Source organism: Tachyglossus aculeatus, chromosome 14 (assembly GCF_015852505.1).
Source record: "Tachyglossus aculeatus isolate mTacAcu1 chromosome 14, mTacAcu1.pri, whole genome shotgun sequence".
Classification (NCBI taxonomy): domain Eukaryota; kingdom Metazoa; phylum Chordata; class Mammalia; order Monotremata; family Tachyglossidae; genus Tachyglossus; species Tachyglossus aculeatus.
This window is the reverse complement of record NC_052079.1, coordinates 20,455,290-20,474,359: the sequence shown is the minus strand read 5'-3', so window position 1 is coordinate 20,474,359 and position 19,070 is coordinate 20,455,290. Positions and strand designations below refer to the sequence as shown.

Here is a 19,070-nt window from a genome sequence, read left to right as displayed (position 1 = left end):
CCTAAAGTTCGGTTCAAAGCAGGCCTCGCTCTGTGTGTTTAGTCCTTAGATACAGACTTGAGACGCTCTTTAGATAAGCAGCCACCAGAAAGTGCGGGAGGCATCTATCAATATGACAACTATGAGGAAGTCGCTATGGATACAGATAGTGAAACAAACTCTCCAGGTAAGATTCCAGTTTTTTGAGGTTTTTCATTTTCATGTCTCTGAGGTGCCTGTATAAAATAATGTCACCTGATTAGGAGATCCCAGTATGATTCTTAAAGTGAAAATAAGTGGACTGTATGGTATTTAAATCCTTACTGTATGCCAGGCACTGTACTAAGCACTGAGGTGGATGCTCACAGTCTTAGTCCCCGTTTTGCAGATAACTGAGACACAGAGAAGTGACTTGCCCAAGGTCACACAGCAGACACGTGATGGGGCCAGAATTAGAACCCAGTTCATCTGACTCCTAAGCCTGTGCTCTTTCCACTAGGCCACGCTGCTTCTCAGAATCCTATAATAATAATAATGGTGTTTGTTAAGCGCTTACTACATGCAAAGCACTGTTCTAGGCTCTGGGGGGGATCCAGGGTGATCAGATTGTCCCACGTGGGGCTCACAGTCTTCATCCCCATTTTACGGATGAGGTAACTGAGGCACAGAGAAGTGAAGTGACTTGCCCAGAGCCACACAGCCGATAAGTGGCAGCGCCAGGATTAGAACCCATGACCTCTGACTCCCAAGCCCAGGCTCTTTCCACTGAGCCTCGCTGCTTCTCTCAGAACACTGTGTTTTAGTCACCAGTACTAGTGTTGCTGTTGAAATTTCACAGCACGCTCTGACCCACAATGTGATCCATCCCTTGGGCAGTGCATTCACTTTCTGGAATTCCCAAGTTTCCCCCTGAGTTTATTCCATGGAAGAAATGACCAACTCTGAATTTCGGACACGAGATGAGCCCTAAGACAAGAAATGTTCAGATGCCCCCCCCCCCCCCCCCGATTATTTCCATTATTTTGAAGATTGACAGGATGGGGAATAGTGAAGACTGCAGACAGAAATTTGGCATTTCATTTAAGCAGGCCAATGAAGGTCTCGGCCTCCAACTAGCCCCCTTGACCACCAGTTGTCTTGCTAGGCGGGGACAACAACAGTGGAATTGTTGGAACTCTGTGCTGCCTATGTGCAAATGATACTAGAAAAAGACAAGTGCTTTGAAAACAAACCACCAAAAATGCAACCTTAGCAGCCAACACATTCCCATTTGCTACTACTGACGTATTGCCTTCCTGCTTGGGTGGGGAGAAGAGCCATTCGTTCGTTCATTCATTCAATCAATCATATTTATCAAGCGCTTACTGTGTGCAGAGCACTGTACTAAGCGCTTGGAAAGTACAATTCGGCAACAGATACAGTCCGTACCCAACAACGGGCTCACAGTCTAGAAGCCACTGGAAGGGGCTAGTGATTTTGCCTTTTTTTGGGTGAGAAGTGGCGTTTTTGATTGCCAGGTGGATTTAGAGGCCTGGATTGTCCAATCTAGGTTCCACTGATCCTCATTCGCCTTGCTGAGCTTCTCATTTAAGTGTCATTTTCATTTTATAAGCCCTTAGGTCAGTTCTCTGTACACAGTAAGTGTTCAGTACATCCCATTGATTGATATTGTTTCTGTTGGAGTAATTCTATAAAAGCATTCTTGCAATAACGGAATATATTTTTCCTTAGCTGCTTCGCCAATGCAGCCGCCTTTCTTCACTGACTGCTCGTTGGGTTATTTTCCTCCAGTACCACCCATTTCCTTACCTCCACCACCTCAGGTTTCAGTGAGTAATGTTTTAATGATTTCTACTTCCTTTAACTTAACTTAGTGTCTTTATTTCACGGTAAAACTTTCCGGTTTTTAAGGCATGGGAAAAGATGAAAAGCGTCACCAGGCCTTCCGGTAACTCAGTGGGTGCTGTTTGTAATGGTTTCCCATTGACATCTGGAAATGAAAGTGAAATGAATTCTAAAGGCTTTCCCGTCTTCACCCAGGATAATAATAATGATGATGATGGTATTTGTTAAGTGCTTATGATGTGCCAAGCACCGTTCTAAGCGCTGGGATAGCTACAAGGAAATCAAGTTGTCCCTCGTGGGGATCACAGTCTTCATTCGCATGTTACAGATGAGGTAACTGAGGCACAGATACGTTAAGTGGCTTGCCCGAGGTCACACAGCAGACAGGTGGTGGAGCCGGGATTAGAATCCACATCCCTTAACTCCCAAGCCCAGGCTCTTCCCACTAAGCCATGCTGCTTCTCAGGATGATGGAAACGGGGTTCATTCGTCCCACACTTGCTTCCTCCCACACACGGTCGCACTCTCTTGGCCAGTACACCCAGACAAATACTCTCAGCATCTAACCAAGATCTCTGATTTGGAGTGGCGGCATTGGAGCATGGGAGGACAGGAACAATTGGAGAGGAGTAAGGAGGGTGATTAATTGGCCCTCGTAGCCGCCCGCAGTTTGAAATCCCTGCAAGCAAGATGGAGGCGGGAAGCACCGTTTGACCTTCTCTTTCCTACTCCCGTCTTCTTCCGTCCAGGCTCACTGTGGAGGCAGCAGGGGAGGCTAATTCCCATTCTTAGCTGGCCTGCCCAGGGATCTTCTCTGGATCCACACCAGAGAGTCCTCTGTAGGACGTCGATCAAGAAGCAAGGGGCAGAGGCAGGGGCGGTAAAGAAGGCGGGCCGTAATGGACATTGCCCTCCGGGCATGGAAGGGTAGTTTGTGCTGAACGTGTTTTGCCTTTCGGAATCCCAACCTTTGCGCACGCACAGAGTAGGCCCGATCAGATGAAAAAAGACAGCAAAGTGGTCAAAATCTTTAATTCGGCCGATTTCTCCCCATTGCTTTCCTCAACAAATCTTGCCAGTTGTTACCCATTCCGTATCCTGAAGTATCACAGAAGCTGCGTCATTGGTACATCAAATAGGCACCCCTCGTTCAGAGCAGATTGAGGGTCAGGCTACTGTGACGTGAAATTTTATTCCAAAGTATTTTTTCAAAGCAAAGTTTGCCATTCGTCCGTGATTAAGTATTATTTAAGTAACTCCTGTCACGAGGGTGACTGTGTAAACCTCCTTGCCTTTTTAAATGATTCTAGGCCATACCACCTTTGAACCAGCCTTATCTCGAAGGGGTCTGCATTTCCCTTGAGTCTCTGCCGCCTCTTCCGCCTCTTCCACCCCTTCCCCCCGAAGATCCCGAGCAGCCACCGAAACCTCCTTTTGCAGATGAAGAGGAAGAAGAAGAAATGCTCCTCCGAGAGGAACTCCTCAAATCTCTCGCTAATAAAAGGGCATTTAAGTCTGAGGTAAGTAGAAACCCGGAGCTCAAGATGGCAATCTTGAGCCAGGTTTACTTTGACATTCGTTTCTCTACTCAGCATCAGCGAGGAGTGCTTAGCTAGAGTTCACTGGGCGTCCTCTCCGGAACGAGAACGAGATTAGATTCAGTAGCCCAGCCGACTGAAGTCAAGTAGATTCGGTTCTTTAAAAATGTAGATGTTCAATACTGCTTCTTCACCTTGATATAACCTTTCTCCCCCCACTAGGAGACATCCAGTAATAGTGGCCCACCTTCCCCTCCGGTTCCAAACAATTCTCATCCTGTGCCAAGAAGTAATCTTTCTATTGTCAGTATTAATACCGTGTCCCAGCCTCGGGTACAGAACCCCAAGTTTCACAGAGGACCGAGGCTTCCGCGAACTGTCATCTCGGTAAGCAAAAATATCTTGTGTACTAAGGTCATTTAGAGAGCATTCCACATGAAGGGATCCTAGCCTGTAGAAAGCCATGCTTGTGGGAACCCCCACGCGACATGTGCCTTTACGGCTCGCAGAGCACGGCTGCTTTAGAGCAGCAGATGTTGCTACTGGCAGGGATAAGTGAGGGTTAGGGAGAAGAAGGGAGGGGGACGGAAAAGGAGGGGAAAGGGAAGGAGGGAGAGAAAGGGGAAAGGAATGGAGTGGGGAAAGGGGAGAAATGGAGGGGAAAGGGATGGAGGGGGGAAAGGGAAGGAGCTGGAGAAAGGGAGGGGAAAAGAATGGAGGGGGAAAGGGAAGGAGGGGGAGAAAGGGAGGGGAAGGGAATGGAGGGGGGCAGGGGGAAAAGGAATGGAGGGGGAAGGGGACAAAGGGATGAGGGTGAAGGGAAGGAGGTGGGAAAAGGGAAGGAGGGGAGGGGGAGGGAAAAGGAATGGAGGGGGGAAAGGGGACAAAGGGATGAGGGGGAAGGGAAGAAGGTGGGAAAAGGGAAGGGGAGGGGAATGAGAGGAGGGAGGGAAGGGGAAGGAAGGAGGGGAAAGAGAAGCGAGGGGAAAGGGAGGGAAGCAAGAGGAAAAAGGAAGGTGAAGGAAAGAGGGTCAAGAGACAAAATTATCCACAAACGTTCCCCTCTCGAGCTCCTGATAGCAGCAACAGGCAGCTCACCTAGGGATCTCCAGTGGGCAGAGTGTGTGGGTGCTGCCTTCCAGAAGGCCAGCGACTCAGACTCCTAGGAGCCAGGCTCCTGCCTGGGAAACCTTCACCCCGAACCATGTAGGGGAAGGGCTTTCCACCCCTTGCACAGCCAAAGGGCAGAGAATCCCCCTCTCTCAAGGTACTTCCGTGCACTTGGCTGCCTCCGCCCCAGCCTCACAACTCCTCCTTCCCCCGGCTTGGAAAGCCGCCGACCTGGCAGAGGAGGAGGAAGCGGGGGCTGAGCTCTGGCCCCTAACCGTGCTCCCGCTCTGGCCCAGCCCACGAGGCCGATTCTGCGGGAAACTTTCACCTGCGTCAGTCCCAGCAGGGAAGCTGGGCAAAGAAGGGGTGGGTGGGGGGATCTGGACGGTGGCCACAGTAGGGGAGAAGGGACGGAGAGGGAAACACAGACAGACACTGAGGGGGAAACAGAAAGAAAACGAACTTGGAGCTAGCTTCCCTTCTGCCACTGCTACGACTTAACTTGGCGCTCCAAACAGACGTGGCACGCGTGGGAGCCCGTGATAAGTGGGTAGATACGTGGCACAACACCTGAAGTCGTCCCCTTCCTCCATGCTGTCCAGCTTTGTGCTTAATCCACCCATGGCCATTATCCGTGCATACGGGGCTTGGTTTGGGCCCCTGTGGGCAAGCGCCTGCTGCTCCCTGGGTGCGGGCGGTGTGTGTGGGGGGATGCCCAGAAGAGTTTGAGTTCACCCTGTGGGCCCAAAGCCACCCTCTCTTGGCTCCCACTTGGGAACCTTTATAGCTCAAAGGGGCAGGATGGCCCAGCGACATCCCACCCCATTCCCTGCTGTAAAAGTGAAGCCAATGGTGATGCCCTCAGTTCTGAGTCCCCAGGCGGGCGGCCCCCTCACCCGCCACATTTGGTTCCAAGAGGAACCCCGTGTGACGCGTGATTCCTGCGGCGAAGGAGAGTGTGTGTTGCTGAATCAGGCCCTCTCCCCTGCCTCATCAGGTGGCGAGGGCGTCTCGGAAGATCTGCGACGAAGTTACCAAATCTCTGGAGCTGCAGCCGTGTGGCCCTGGACCGCGAAGTGACAGCATTGGCGGCACTATGATGGTAGCTCTCTGGAAACTGTCCACTTCTCCCTGGGCCATGCAAACCATACGCCCTCCCCTCCTCCACTCTTCCCCGACCTCCTCTTCCCATCATCACCGGTGGCTAGGGTATTAAGCGCTTACTATGTACGGAGCGCTGTGCTAAGCGCTGGGGTGGACACAGTATAATTGGATCAGACCCAGGGCCCGTCCCGCAAGGAATTGAAATCTGTGTGGATGGAGGTAGAAAGGTAACAGTGAATTCCCGACAGTAATAATTAACAGCGTCAACAGACCAAGGTATCGTTGTTAATATTAGTAATTAGGCAATTGTTAGAAAGTATAGCCCATTGAAGGGCCGGAACTGTTGTTATGTTCAATTGTGTTCCCCAAACATAAGCGTGATAATTAGTGCCTTTGTGTGTTGGCATTTTGAGAGAGATTTAAAAAAGCAACACACACAAGAAGCGATCATTTTCTTCTACCATAGATCCCTCATCTTTTATCCTTGGTTTTATCGTCATGTTTTCGGAACGTGAGCCGTGGCGTCCCATCGGAGTGAAGGCAGTTAGTTCATTTTCCAAGCCAATTACCAAAATTTTTCAAAGATGGAAGAGAAGTCCCAGTAGTGATTTCAGAGCAGAGTAGAAATTCATGTTTGGCCCAGGAGCTCAGTTTTCACTCTTTGTCAACTCGGTGGGTCGCTAAACAGAGAAGCAGCGTGGCTCAGTGGAAAGAGCATGGACTTTGGAGTCAGAGGTTCAAACCCCGGCTCCACCAATTGTCAGCTGTGTGATTTTGGGCAAGTCACTTAACTTCTCTGTGCCTCAGTACCTCATCTGTAAAATGGGGATTAAGACTGTGAGCCCCCCGTGAGACAACCTGATCACCTTGTAACCTCCCCACGCTTAGAACAGTGCTTTGCACATAGTAAGCACTTAATAAATGCCATCATCATTATTATTATTATTATTAAACCCGGTCGGTTTCCTCCATGACGTTTCCCAGGTCCGTCCCCTTTGCTCCATTCAGGTGGCCACCGTCCTGGTTCAGGAACTCCTCCAATCCCTGTTAGTCTTCTCCGTCAGTGTCCTCACTGCATTCCCTGCCTTCAGCTCTTTCCCGCCCTAGTTCACGCTTCATTCTTCAGCCTGAGTAATTTCCCTAGAACCTCATTCTGCACTTATTTCTCAATTCCTATAAGTTCCAGCTGCTCCCCAGTCCTCTCTTTGCCAAGCAGAAACTCCAGACTTGGCTTTAAGATACGCTGTCAGCTCTCGTCCCAGTCCAACCCCAGCTGGTATTCTTCATTCCTCCTAAGTTAATGTCATTGAGTCTTGTTTTCTTTCACCTCTCCCACCTCTGACCTGTGGCTCACAGCCTTCCTCCTGCCCTGGAACTCCACTTCAAATCAGCTGGCCATCGCTTTTCCCGTCTTCAGAGCCCTGTTGAAATCCCACCGCTTCTAGGAGGGATTCTCTGAGGAATTCTTCTCTTTCACCACTCATATTCTCCCAAATCTCACCTCATTACCTGTGTACTCTTGACCCCTTTAGCACTGTAGTTCATTCATAATAATGATAATAATAATGGCATTTATTAAGCGCTTACTCTGTGCAAAGCACTGTTCTAAGCACTGGGGAGGTTACAGGGCTCACAGTCTTAATCCCCATTTTACAGATGAAGTAACTGAGGCACAGAGAAGTTGAGCGACTTGCCCAAAGCCACACAGCTGACAATTGGCGGAGCCGGGATCTGAACCCATGACCTCTGACTCCAAAGCCCGGGCTCTTTCCACTGAGCCACGCTGCTTCTCTGTTGATTTACATTCTCCATTATTTAGGCACTTGTTCAGTAATTGATTCTGGGTTTTGACTGTACACTCCTTGGGCACAGCAATTTGTCTTTTGTCTCTTGTCAAGTGCTTAACACAGTGTTAGGTACACTGAAGGTGCTCAAATAATACCGTTGATTGGCACATAACTAGGACACGATTAATTGGGAGTAAAATCAAAGTGTTGTCCGTTAGACTAGATATGTCCGCTTGCCATTTAGCATAACAAATGGACTGTCATTGCAGCTTCCTAAACATAAATCCGTGGTTGTGACCCTCAATGGTTCTGATGATAGCGAGTCTGACGGTGAACCTTCCAACTCAACAAATAGTGTATTTGGAGGACTGGAATCTATGATAAAGGAAGCAAGACGAACGGCGGAGGTAAGTAGGAGATGGGAAGTAAGGCAAAAGGGAGCATTTGATTGTCCTTTCTAAACAGAGGACTGTTTGAAAAACAAACAAGATGTGAGCAAGGCATTTAAGTTGCTGGCATTGTTAACCCATGTACATTAAGCGTAGAGATACTTAAAGTATTGTTGCTATTTATATGATATTTCTTATTACGGCCCTTAATTTTGAAGGTGACTCAGATTTTTTTTTCCCCATTAGCAGGCTTCAAAGCCCAAAGCCCCTCCAAAAGCAGAAAAAGAAAATGATCCCATGAGAACTCCTGAGGCGTTACCAGAAGACAAGAAGATGGAATATAGGCTGTTAAAGGAAGAGATTGCCAGGTAAGGGCGACATTTTTGTGCAGTCAATTGATCAAGTACTTGAACCTCTGTTGGAAACGACTGAGGAAGGATTTATTTTAGACTGAACCGAGTGAAGTGATTTTATAATCCTTATATTCAGGCGCAAAGAAAAATAAATTGCTACCTTATTCAGATAGCAAACATGAGAAAAGAAGAATTGATTTTAGGGAACAATCTTCAACGAAAGTGAGACTGAATCTAAGTAACCCGGTAAAGGTTAAAATAGGGGGTCTCTGTGAATGTAGAAATTCTGTTGTTGATTCAAACTGCTGTTTACTGTAAAAATAGAAGTGATTTCTAATTGCTTGGTGATGGGTTTTATGAATTACAGTATTTACACACTGATGATATCGCAATAATTAACTCGCTTTTTTCAACTTGTTATAGTCGTGAAAAGCAACGTTTAATAAAATCTGATCAGCTGAAGACCAGTTCATCCCCTGCAAACTCTGATGTTGAAATTGATGGGGTTTGTAGAATAGCAATGGTTACTAAACAGGTTACAGAAGCTGAAGCGAAGCTTAAGAAACACAAGTAAGTCACATTTTCCTCTGCTTCATTTTGGATCTAAGATCTAGTGGCCTTCAAAAATAGCTCGTTTTATGATCAACCTCAGAGGTTTGAATAGTTGGAAAAAGTAATATTTAAACAATCTTCCATTTTTAGAACAACAATCTCTAAAGTTTATCAATAGATAAGTTAATAATTAAGTCAACATGAGGCCAGCCTGCAATAGCACTATACTGGTTCCGTTAAGATTGGCATTGCTCCTTGTGCTTTTGAGACTTAAGTATGGATATTCAAGGGGAAAGACTGCTTTATGGACTTGTATTTAGAAAACTGAGAACATCTAATCAGTGGGGAGTTTTTCTGTGGATTAAGGGTACATACTGATTTGTTTTAGAAATGAAACCCCAAATATTCTAGTAGAAAAAAAAATGTATTTATGCTGATTGGCAGCCCTATAACAAGTGTTGAATAGAAATTATATCTAAAGGAAGTGGATTTGAAAAAAATTCATAAATATCATAGGTTTTTCTTTGACTAATGAAGTTTGCATTAGAATTCTAACCTAATTATTTGCCCCTGTTCTTAAGGGATATTATATAAAATGAATAATTGCATTGCCATTTTTCAAAAACCATGTTTTAGCATCTGTGTTGGGTTTTTTTCCCGGACCGTACCTTTTTTTTTTAATGATTTAGTAAATCTGGCTAATAGAATTGTGACTAAATTGAAAATATCAATGAGATACAGTGAAAATGTGAAAAATGCTGGTCCTTCTGGAGTTTTAATTGTGGCAGTTTTTAAAATGTAAAATAGCCTGGGGATTGTTTGTTTATCTGCCTTGCAATGAATCCAGTGATTCTTTAAAAAGAGTGTGTTAATTTTTCGGCCACCTCATAAGTATCGATAGTGGTGATCCAAGCTTATATTACTTAATCCAACAGGTGGTCTTATCAGTGAAAATGTATTTCATGTGATTAGCCTGACCACTTTTGTTTTTCCTAAAATAATTTAAAATTCCAAAGCCAGGATCTAATAATGACCCTCACTGGATGTGTTCCGAGATCTGTCAAAAATTGTGTTTTTTCTGTGGATCACCATTTGTATCCATAATCATCCTGGGTTGGCAGGTAGTCATTTTTCTCTTTAGGCTATTTGAATTTTGTGGTCTTGAAGCATTCTTGTCTGGACGTTTTCCTAGCAAATAATCTCCAGAAAAATGTTCTTCTGAATTGTATATCAGAATGAATGGTACTCAAATAAGACAATATAGTCTATGCCAGACATAATTCTTGAGCTAAATTGGAGTAGGGATTAGGCTGTATTAATTATTGCAGTAACCTTTTTAAGTGTAGTTTGTTTTAAAGTCAAACTATTTCTTTAGGCTTCTCCTGTTGAAAGATGAGTCTGTGTTGAAGAATCTCTTGCAGCAAGAGGCCAAGAAAAAAGAATCTGTTCGAAATGCGGAAACAAAGATTACAAAACTCACGGAACAGCTTCAAGCAACCGAGAAGATACTTAACGCCAACAGAATGTTTTTAAAAAAGCTTCAGGAACAAGTAATAGTGCATTTTCAAATTCAAATTTGCTCTAATTCCAGGCCTCCACCCTACTCTGCTAAGCATTCCACTTCCATTAAATGATGTCCTTCAATCAATCAATCAATCATATTTATTGAGCGCTTATTGTGTGCAGAGCACTGTACTAAGCGCTTGGAAAGTATAATTTGGCAGCAGATACAGTCCCTACCCAATAACGGGCTTCATGGCCCCACATAATTAGAGTTGGTTAAAGTGCTTTAGAATTTCCCAGCAACCTGTAAAAAAAAAAACTTTAAATATGTCAAGTAATGCAGAGCTATAATTTCTTTATATTTGGTAAAAGATTTTTTACAAGTTCACATTTTTAATGAGCCTTCAAGTGTTAGACCCATTTTTTAAACTTTAGACAGAGTTTCCCCCCCCACACACACTTTAGGTTGTTAGCTACTTTTTGAAATGTATAGCGCTTTAGTGTTCTGATTATCCTTTCAGATTCATAGAGTTCAACAGCGAGTTACTGTAAAGAAAGCACTGGCAATAAAATATGGAGAAGAGCTTTATCGAGCAAAAGCAGTGGCTAGTAAAGAAATAGGGAAACGGAAACTGGAACAAGACCACCTTGGAGTAAGACACGGAAACATTACTATATTTGTAATTATTTGAAGTGGAAAATATTTTTTTATATTTGGAGGTAAGGGGGAATGGAATAAATGAGCATAAAAATATTTTGCTGTGGAAACTGAACGGTGAGGAGAAATCACTTTGATGTTTGTAGACCTCTCTTCTCCCCGACTCCCAGGACATTCACATTATAAATCTTTTTGAGAAGTAATGATAACAATGATGATGATGGTATTTGTTAAGCGCTTACTATAGGCCAAGCACTGTTCTAAGCTCTGGGGAGTACGAGGTAATGAGATTGTCCCACACGGGGCTCACAGTCGTAATCCCCATTTTACAGATGAGGTAACTGAGGCCCAGAGAAGTTAAGTGACTTGCCCAAAGTCACACAGCTGACAAGTGGCGGAGCCGGGATTAGAACCCATGACCTCTGACTCCCAAGCCCGTTGTCTTTCCACTGAGCCAAGCTGCTTCTCTACTATACTATATATATTTCATTTAACTGGGAAACTGAGAGCCACAGCTCTGTGAAATGTACGGCTGCCCTTGGTATTGAATTTATCAGATAATTTTTAAAGGCTACAGTTGTCTTATTCATGTTTAATATCAGACGACAAATGTGGAACTAATCAGAGCTTTATCTTCGTAGCCAAACAAAATGTTAAAACTGGATATTTCTCCTGCATCGAGTCCCAAAAAACATTCAGCTGAACTGATTGCTTTGGAAAAGAAGCGACTTCAGCAACTGGAATATGAGTACGCCCTAAAGATTCAGAAGCTGAAAGAGGCTCGTGCGCTTAAAACCAAGGAACAGCCAAATACCGCTCCTCCGGTGGAAGAGGAGCCCGAATTCACATTACCTCAGCCCTCCCTCCATGATTTAACCCAAGACAAATTGACTCTTGACAGTGGAGAGAATGACGTTGATGATGAAATTCTGTCTACATCAAATAGGGAGCGAAGGAGATCCTTCCGGGAGTCCAACTCGTTCACTAAACCTAACCTTAAGCACACAGACACCCCCAACAAAGACTGTGTAAATAAGAAAACTAAAAACACTACAGAAAAACCTGAACTTTTCCTGGGGTTAAATATAGATGAGCTGAGAAGATTATATTCTAAGGCCGACAGCTTGCCAGAACTGATTTTGCAAAGCGCTACCCTCACAACTGAAAAAGTTTTGCGTGGTCAGGTAACGATTCCATAACCGCTTTTAAAAATATGCTGTAGTGAGATTCAGCTTTCAGAAGCCTGTTGATCTTCTGAAACATTTCTCTTTTTATTTCTCAGGAAATTTCTGTGGATGTGGATCTTGTTACAGCCCAGGGTAAACAAACAGAAGGGAAGCCATTTCCATTTGGCCCGTATCATAGTCCTCTTCTCCTTTTCAAATCTTACAGGTATAATATGAAGGTCTGAGGATACTATATTTGGTGATGTTCCCTGCTCTCAGGGCCATTTTGTTTCATTTTTTCCTGAGGGAACCTTGCGTAAGCGGGTGGTCTTCCCAGAAATGATATGTGATTTTCAAGGGATGGGCATCATCTCTTATTGGTGTCTGATCCCAGCCGGTTCTCAGAAAACAAATCCTTCCTGAGGCTTCTGTCGTCTTGCAAGTTCCAGTTTTAGAGTAATGCAGGAAGGTGACTAAGAAAGTGATGCGAAAAATAGGGGTCATCTTCGCTCTCTTTTCCTCATCTCCCTCTCCATTCTGTGTCATCTGTTGCGGACTTGTACGTCCCAAGCGCTTATTACAGTGCTCTGCAGAGAATAAGTGCTCAATAAATACGATTGAATAAATCTGTGCACTTGGATTTGTGACCTTTAGATATTTGGTATTCACCCCACCACAGCTCCACAGCACTTTTGTACATCTAAAGTATTTATATTAATGTCTATCTCCCCCTCTAGACTATTAGCTCGTTGTGGGCAGGGAGTGAGTACCAACTCTGTACTCTCCCAAGTGCTTAGTACAGGGCTCTGCACACTGTAGATGCCCAATAAATGCCATTGATTGATGTAAAGGTTGTCAAACATGTTTGTGGTTATCCCCCCTCTCCATCCCCCCCATCTTACCTCTTTCCCTTCCCCACAGCACCTGTATATATGTATATATGTTTGTACATATTTATTTATTTATTTATTATTTATTTATTTTACTTGTACATATCTATTCTATTTATTTTATTTTGATAGTATGTTTGGTTTTGTTCTCTGTCTCCCCCTTCTAGACTGTGAGCCCACTGTTGGGTAGGGACTGTCTCTATATGTTGCCAGCTTGTACTTCCCAAGCGCTTAGTACAGTGCTCTGCACACAGTAAGCACTCAATAAATGCGATTGATTGGTATTCATGCATGCCAAGGTTCTGGCTTGAGGACAGAATTGAATAAATCTTCAGTTATTCAGCTGGCAGAATTTCTAAGATCCATGTGATTAAGATCTCATTCCTCAATTGGTTATACATTTGAAATCTCTTTCAGAAACTTTGCTCACTCCTCAAGTTACGGGTTCACGTCTCATTCCCACTCGTGTACTCCTTTCCAGGGCTTAGTACAGGGCTCTGCACCCGGTAACCGCTTAGAAACTAGTTTACCACTATTGCTATTAGTATCTGCTGTTGATTCGTGGCTCAGTGGAAAGAGCCCGGGCTTTGGAGTCAGAGGTCATGGGTTCAAATCCCAGCTCCGCCACTTGTCAGCTGTGTGACTTTGGGCAAGTCACGTAACTTCTCTGTGCCTCAGTTACCTCATCGGGAAAACGGGGATTATGTCCTTGAGCCCCACGTGGGACAACTTGATTACTTTGTAGCTACCCCAGCGCTTAGAACAGTGCTTTGCATGTAGTAAGCGCTTAATAAATGCCATCATTATTATTCCTTTAAGTTACTACTATTGTTTTTAATACAAATCTTGCATGCAGGTTCACTGTTTTGTAATCCTACCACAAAGTAAAGATTCAATTCCTTGTAATTTTCCCTTGGTCCTCAGCTGCATACGTTTGAAGGACTTTATTGCGTTTGTATCATAAAACCTCAGAATGATTTGGAGGGGCTAAACTGAAAGAAGTACCTACAAGAGGGGTCATTTTTTACTTACTCTTTGTTAGATTTTTCAGTGCTAAGTGTGTATGTAGAACTTACCTCGAAACTCATTATTCTTCAAATAGATTCACTGTAGGCCTGGTGGCTTTATAAAGACATGCTCTGATCACTTGAGAACTGTGTTTTCAATCAGTCATATTGCATACTTTCTTTGTGCAGAGTATTAAGCCCTTGGAAGGGTACGATAAAACAAACGTAGTCAACACATTCCCTGCCCATAAGGAGCTTAAAGTCTAGAAGGGGGAGACAGACGTTAAAAAAAATTACGGATACGTACCTTAGTGCTGTGGAGCTGAGGGTGGAGAGAAGAAAGGGAGTTGCAGAATGGAGAGGGAGTAGGAGAAAGGAGGGCTTAGCTGGGGAAGGCCTCTTGGAGGAGGTGTGATTTTTTAATAAGGCTTTGAAGGTGGGAAGGGTGGTGGTCTGTTTGTTTTGGATTTCAGGAATGCCAGGAGACATTGAACGCGGCCTGAAACGTGTACCGTAAACTGTCTTCTGGTAAATGTGTCAAAGGTGCTTACGACCAAAATTGGTGCTGTAGATTCCTCAGGATTTAACGTGTTTTTTTCTCTTCTTCCTAGGTTCAGTCCTTATTTTCGAACCAAGGAAAAACTTTACCTCAGCTCTGTATCATATAGTAATATGATTGAACCGAAACAGTGTTTCTGCCGTTTTGATCTGACAGGCACGTGTAATGACGACGATTGTCAGTGGTGAGTCATTTGAAGCCAGTAACGTTTCCTGTAATTGAGAGCATCTTGCTGGCCATTCAGATGCATAATTCCTTTTTCTTGCTTCGTCAATTTAGGCAGCATATGCAGGACTGCACTCTTAGCAGAAAACAACTATTCCAGGACATTCTTTCTTATAATTTAGCATTGATTGGTTGTTCAGAGAAAAGTACAGAGGAGGAGATCACCACCGCAACAGGTTTTTCAAATTTTCGTATTTTCATCCTGTGAAAACTTGAAACAAGTATGCTGAATCTCGTTTTTAAACTAGCTGAGGCTGGCGTTTTTTGAATTTGGGAAAATATTTTGTCACTCTCTTAAGTACGATCGTTTGTTATTAAATGCTTGCTCTGTGCCAAGATCTCCAGGTTGGTTTTTGTTTTTCAAACGTTACCACTCCAGTATAGAAATAGCTTGTATTACCTAAAATAGTCCAGCCAAGTATTAAGATTCCTTCAGGGGTGGTTTGGAGTCAGTCTTTTTAAATATCAATTATGTCTGGAAAATTAGCCTTAGCATTTATAAATTGTGGATGGGCCAAAGATCTTACTAAGTTCATGTGAAATTACCAGATTTTTTTTGTTTGAAATCAGTAGCCTTTTTGTATATGAAAACTAAATTAGTTGAATCACTGAACTATTTTCATTTCTCAAGAATTTGGAACAGTGCTTTGCACATAGTAAGCGCTTAATAAATGCCATTTAAAAAAAATTTGGAATAGCTCAAAAAGTTGAAACCAAAGAAATGCTGAAGTTTGCATTTTGTAAGATGTCCTAACTCAGATTGTATTTTCATTTAGAAAGTTAAACTTAGAGAAAAATCCGCATTCAAAACAGTATTCAAAATTTTTAATTCTTAGAAGCTTTAAAATCTGAGCAGTTTGATGCCCAACATGATATCCCTAATATCCAATATAAATCTAAAAAGGACGTGAAGTTGCAATTTCCTTGTATGTCATGATGCAATAGTTTACTTTTGTTGTTTTGCAGCCTCATTAAAACATAGTCATATATGTAATGTAGAGTGCACTTTTACATTTGATGGCTGGCGTTTGAATCCCGAGAAGATAGTGTGCACACGTTGAAGTGAGAGGGTTTTTTTTTTTAATTGCCTTTGAAGGAACATAAGCACTTGTTTCTCTCCTTTGCAAAGAGTCATTTTTTTGCGGGGGGGTTGAAAATGTTTACACGGATGTTAATGCCATGCAATCCACACAGTAGATGCAATTCAAGTAGTTCTTTAGTTTGTTTTTATTGAAAGCCTTGTTTAAGATTTGGGCACGATTTTAAGAAGGCGATCCCAAATTCCAAAATTAAATGAACTAGGAATGCTTTCCGGCCAGTAGAAAATTAAAAGTTTAGAAAATGCCATCTAATAGAAACCATATTCAAAACTATAAAAAGGAAGGTGGTCTCATTTGGTGAGTGAGTTAAAATTACCTCTTTTTAGTTTTTAAGTTAACTGGTTTTATAAGTACTTGAAACTCCAAAACCCTGCTTTGACTTTTCTAATTTTTCAAAACCATGGGTTTCAGAAAAGTACGTTGAGAAGCTTTTCGGAGTAAACAAAGATCGCATGTCAATGGATCAGATGGCAGTTCTCCTTGTTAGCAATATCAATGAAAGCAAAGGTCACAGTAAGTAGGCTTTCATTTTCTAAACCTTCAGGTGCTTTTTATGTTATCTTAAGGCGATGTACAGTGTGCTGTAATATATAGCAAAGTTTTGGTTAATTCGTAGGATTGCATTGTGTGTATCAACATTGGTATTTATTGAGTGGCACTTTATCCGATGAGTTTACTGGTTGTATACTGGTTTTAGTATGGAAAACTGCTTTCCTGCCACACACTTCGCTCCTCTGTTGCCAGGATCTCGTCTGTCTTGGTGCCAACCCCTCGACCACAATTCTGCTTCTGGCCTGGAATGCCCCTCCCTCTTCATGTCCTTCGGATCAATCAATCAATCAATCAATCGTATTTATTGAGAGCTTACTGTGTGCAGAGCACTGTACTAAGCGCTTGGGAAGTACAAGTTGGCAACATATAGAGACAGTCCCTACCCAACAGTGGGCTCGCCCTCCCCACCTTCAAGGCCTTATTGAAGGCCCACAGCACTTAACTACATTTCCATAATTTATTTCTATAAATGTCCGCCTCACCCTCTAGACTGTAATCTCATTGTGGGCAGGGAATGTGCCTTCCAACTCCGTTATAGTGTACCTCCCCCAAGCCCTTAGTACAGTGCTCTGCACACCACAGCGTTCAAGAAATACAACTCACTGACTTCAGATTACTGTTTTGAGTTATAAGCCACGCTTTTAAACGGTGTACATTCCCAACCAATGCGTGTTGTTTTACCTTGCAAACAGCACCTCCATTCACAACTTACAAAGATAAGAGAAAATGGAGACCAAAGTTCTGGAGAAAACCCGTTTCAGATAGCAGCAGTGGTGATGAGGAACAGTCTGTGGGACCTATTAGATACGGTAAGAGAATGGGTCCCATGTGAAGATAAAAAGCCAACAGCCCTGGAGCTGAAAGGATCGCAGCAATATTGGCACCACATTCGTGCAGATGCACTGAATGGGTCGTGGATACAGAGCCTCTGCAAATTAGTAATCGCGTTAAGAGAAACGTGCTTCCAGATGTCGTCTTTTGCTAAGCTGTTCACTTGTAAGACACTTTGGGCCTGAAGAAAATATATAGGCATTTTTGCCGTAATGTGTTTTCAGAAAGTATGGCAGAATCAAAGGGCTTTATGTGCATAGACTGTGATGTGCTTTTGGGAGAAAGGGTTGTGCATATTCATTCATTCAATCGTATTTATTGAGCGCTTACTGTGTGCAGAGCACTGTACTAAGCACTTAATAAATATACTTAATATCCTCGTGGTGTTTGCAATAGAGTGGGTTCTGCAGGGCAAGTTTTCTGTACTCGGCAGCTCTTAAAGAACACAACCCCACCATTCCAGGAAAACTGGCCATTGAATTCAGCTGGAATGTAGCTGGACAGCAGAAGTGAACTGTATGTCCCTTATCAGGTGATGATGCAGAGTTAACAGACTGAATATAAATGAATATTATTTTAGGAATCTAAATGTTGAGTGTAATGAATCACTAGAGGGTTATTTTATCAAAATGTATATTGTAGGGCATGTGGGGCTGGGGTGTTTTTTATTTCTTTCAACAAAGACATATTCAACCTTGTAGCTTCCCCACCAGAACAACAGAGCAGTATTCCGGTTTTGGATACAGTTGTCACTCCAGATGATGTCAGATATTTTACAAATGAAACAGATGACATTTCTAATTTAGAAGCAAGTGTACTTGAAAACCCTTCTGATGTGCAGCTTTGGCTCAAACTGGCATATAAGTATTTGAATCAAAATGATGGGTAAGTAGCGCTTATCTTTGGGTAACAAGTTCATATTTCCAATTGTTTTGTGTTTTAGGACAGTTTCACCTGGAACCACTGCGTTTCCTTCCTAGTGGCAAAGGAGTTTTTGTTGCTTTTTAAAGCCACAGAATGGATTAAAATTATTTTGAAACGGTTTACAATTAGATCTTCAGAGATACTTGACCCCACCCAGAGCTTTGTAATACTCATTACACAAAAAGGTTGCATAGCTCTTCTTTTGAAGGATATGCACAAGTGTCGGGCAGTGCGATAGATGAGATTGGGGTACAGATGGTCAGTTGGCTTTTGGAGCGAAGTGTGCGGGCTGGGTTGTAGGAAAGCAGCGAGGTGAAGGTAGGAGGGGGAGAGCTGATTGAGTTAAAGCTGATGGAAAGGAGTTTCTTCTCGATGCAGAGTCAGATGGGCAACCACTGGAGGTTCTTGAGTCGGGAGATGTGGACTGGAGGTTTTTTCTGAAAAATGATCTGGGCAGCAGAGTGAAGGAGTAGATTTGGCAGAGACAAGAGGCAGGGAATTCAGCGAGGAAGCTGATACATTAGTCAAGATGCTTGGATCTTGGATCAGCGTGGTAGGAGTTTGGATGGAGAGGAAAGGGTGAGTTTATGCAGGTAGAACCTACAGGATTTTGTGGCAGATTGAATGGGTTGAGTTGAATGGGAGAAGTGAGTCTAGGATAACGCCAAGGTTACAGGCTTGTGAAGCGTGGAGGTTGGTGATGGGAGAGATGTGGGAAGGACAGGGTTTGAACGGAAAGATGAAGAGTTCTGTTTGGACATGTTAAGTGTGAGGTTTCAGCAGGACACTGGAGCCGACATATCCTGAAGGCAGGAGGAAATGTGAAACTTCAGAGAAGGAAAGACGTCGGGCCTGGAGAGGTATATGTGGGTATCATCCACAGAGAGATGGTAGTTGAAGCCGCAGGAATGAATGAATTCTCCAAGGGAGGGTGTGACGATGAAGACCTAGAACTGAGCCTCGGGAAACCTTTGTTGTCAGATTGGGAGGTTTGAAGA

General features: G+C 43.5%; 1 protein-coding gene across 1 annotated transcript in view; it reads left to right on the top strand.

Annotated features, from left to right (window-relative positions):
- The window catches only part of ZFC3H1 (zinc finger C3H1-type containing), a 62,035-nt gene that overhangs the window by 24,414 nt on the left and 18,551 nt on the right, over positions 1 to 19,070 (top strand). Inside the window, exons 7-23 of the mRNA XM_038756055.1 lie at positions 43 to 166; positions 1,711 to 1,808; positions 3,135 to 3,344; positions 3,585 to 3,749; positions 5,470 to 5,574; positions 7,633 to 7,770; positions 7,999 to 8,120; positions 8,529 to 8,675; positions 10,033 to 10,207; positions 10,682 to 10,813; positions 11,460 to 12,002; positions 12,101 to 12,210; positions 14,493 to 14,624; positions 14,720 to 14,841; positions 16,177 to 16,278; positions 17,010 to 17,126; positions 17,850 to 18,033. Of these exons, the coding sequence (XP_038611983.1) occupies positions 43 to 166; positions 1,711 to 1,808; positions 3,135 to 3,344; positions 3,585 to 3,749; positions 5,470 to 5,574; positions 7,633 to 7,770; positions 7,999 to 8,120; positions 8,529 to 8,675; positions 10,033 to 10,207; positions 10,682 to 10,813; positions 11,460 to 12,002; positions 12,101 to 12,210; positions 14,493 to 14,624; positions 14,720 to 14,841; positions 16,177 to 16,278; positions 17,010 to 17,126; positions 17,850 to 18,033 (2,726 nt within the window). The remainder of the gene's footprint in view (positions 1 to 42; positions 167 to 1,710; positions 1,809 to 3,134; positions 3,345 to 3,584; positions 3,750 to 5,469; positions 5,575 to 7,632; positions 7,771 to 7,998; positions 8,121 to 8,528; positions 8,676 to 10,032; positions 10,208 to 10,681; positions 10,814 to 11,459; positions 12,003 to 12,100; positions 12,211 to 14,492; positions 14,625 to 14,719; positions 14,842 to 16,176; positions 16,279 to 17,009; positions 17,127 to 17,849; positions 18,034 to 19,070) is intronic.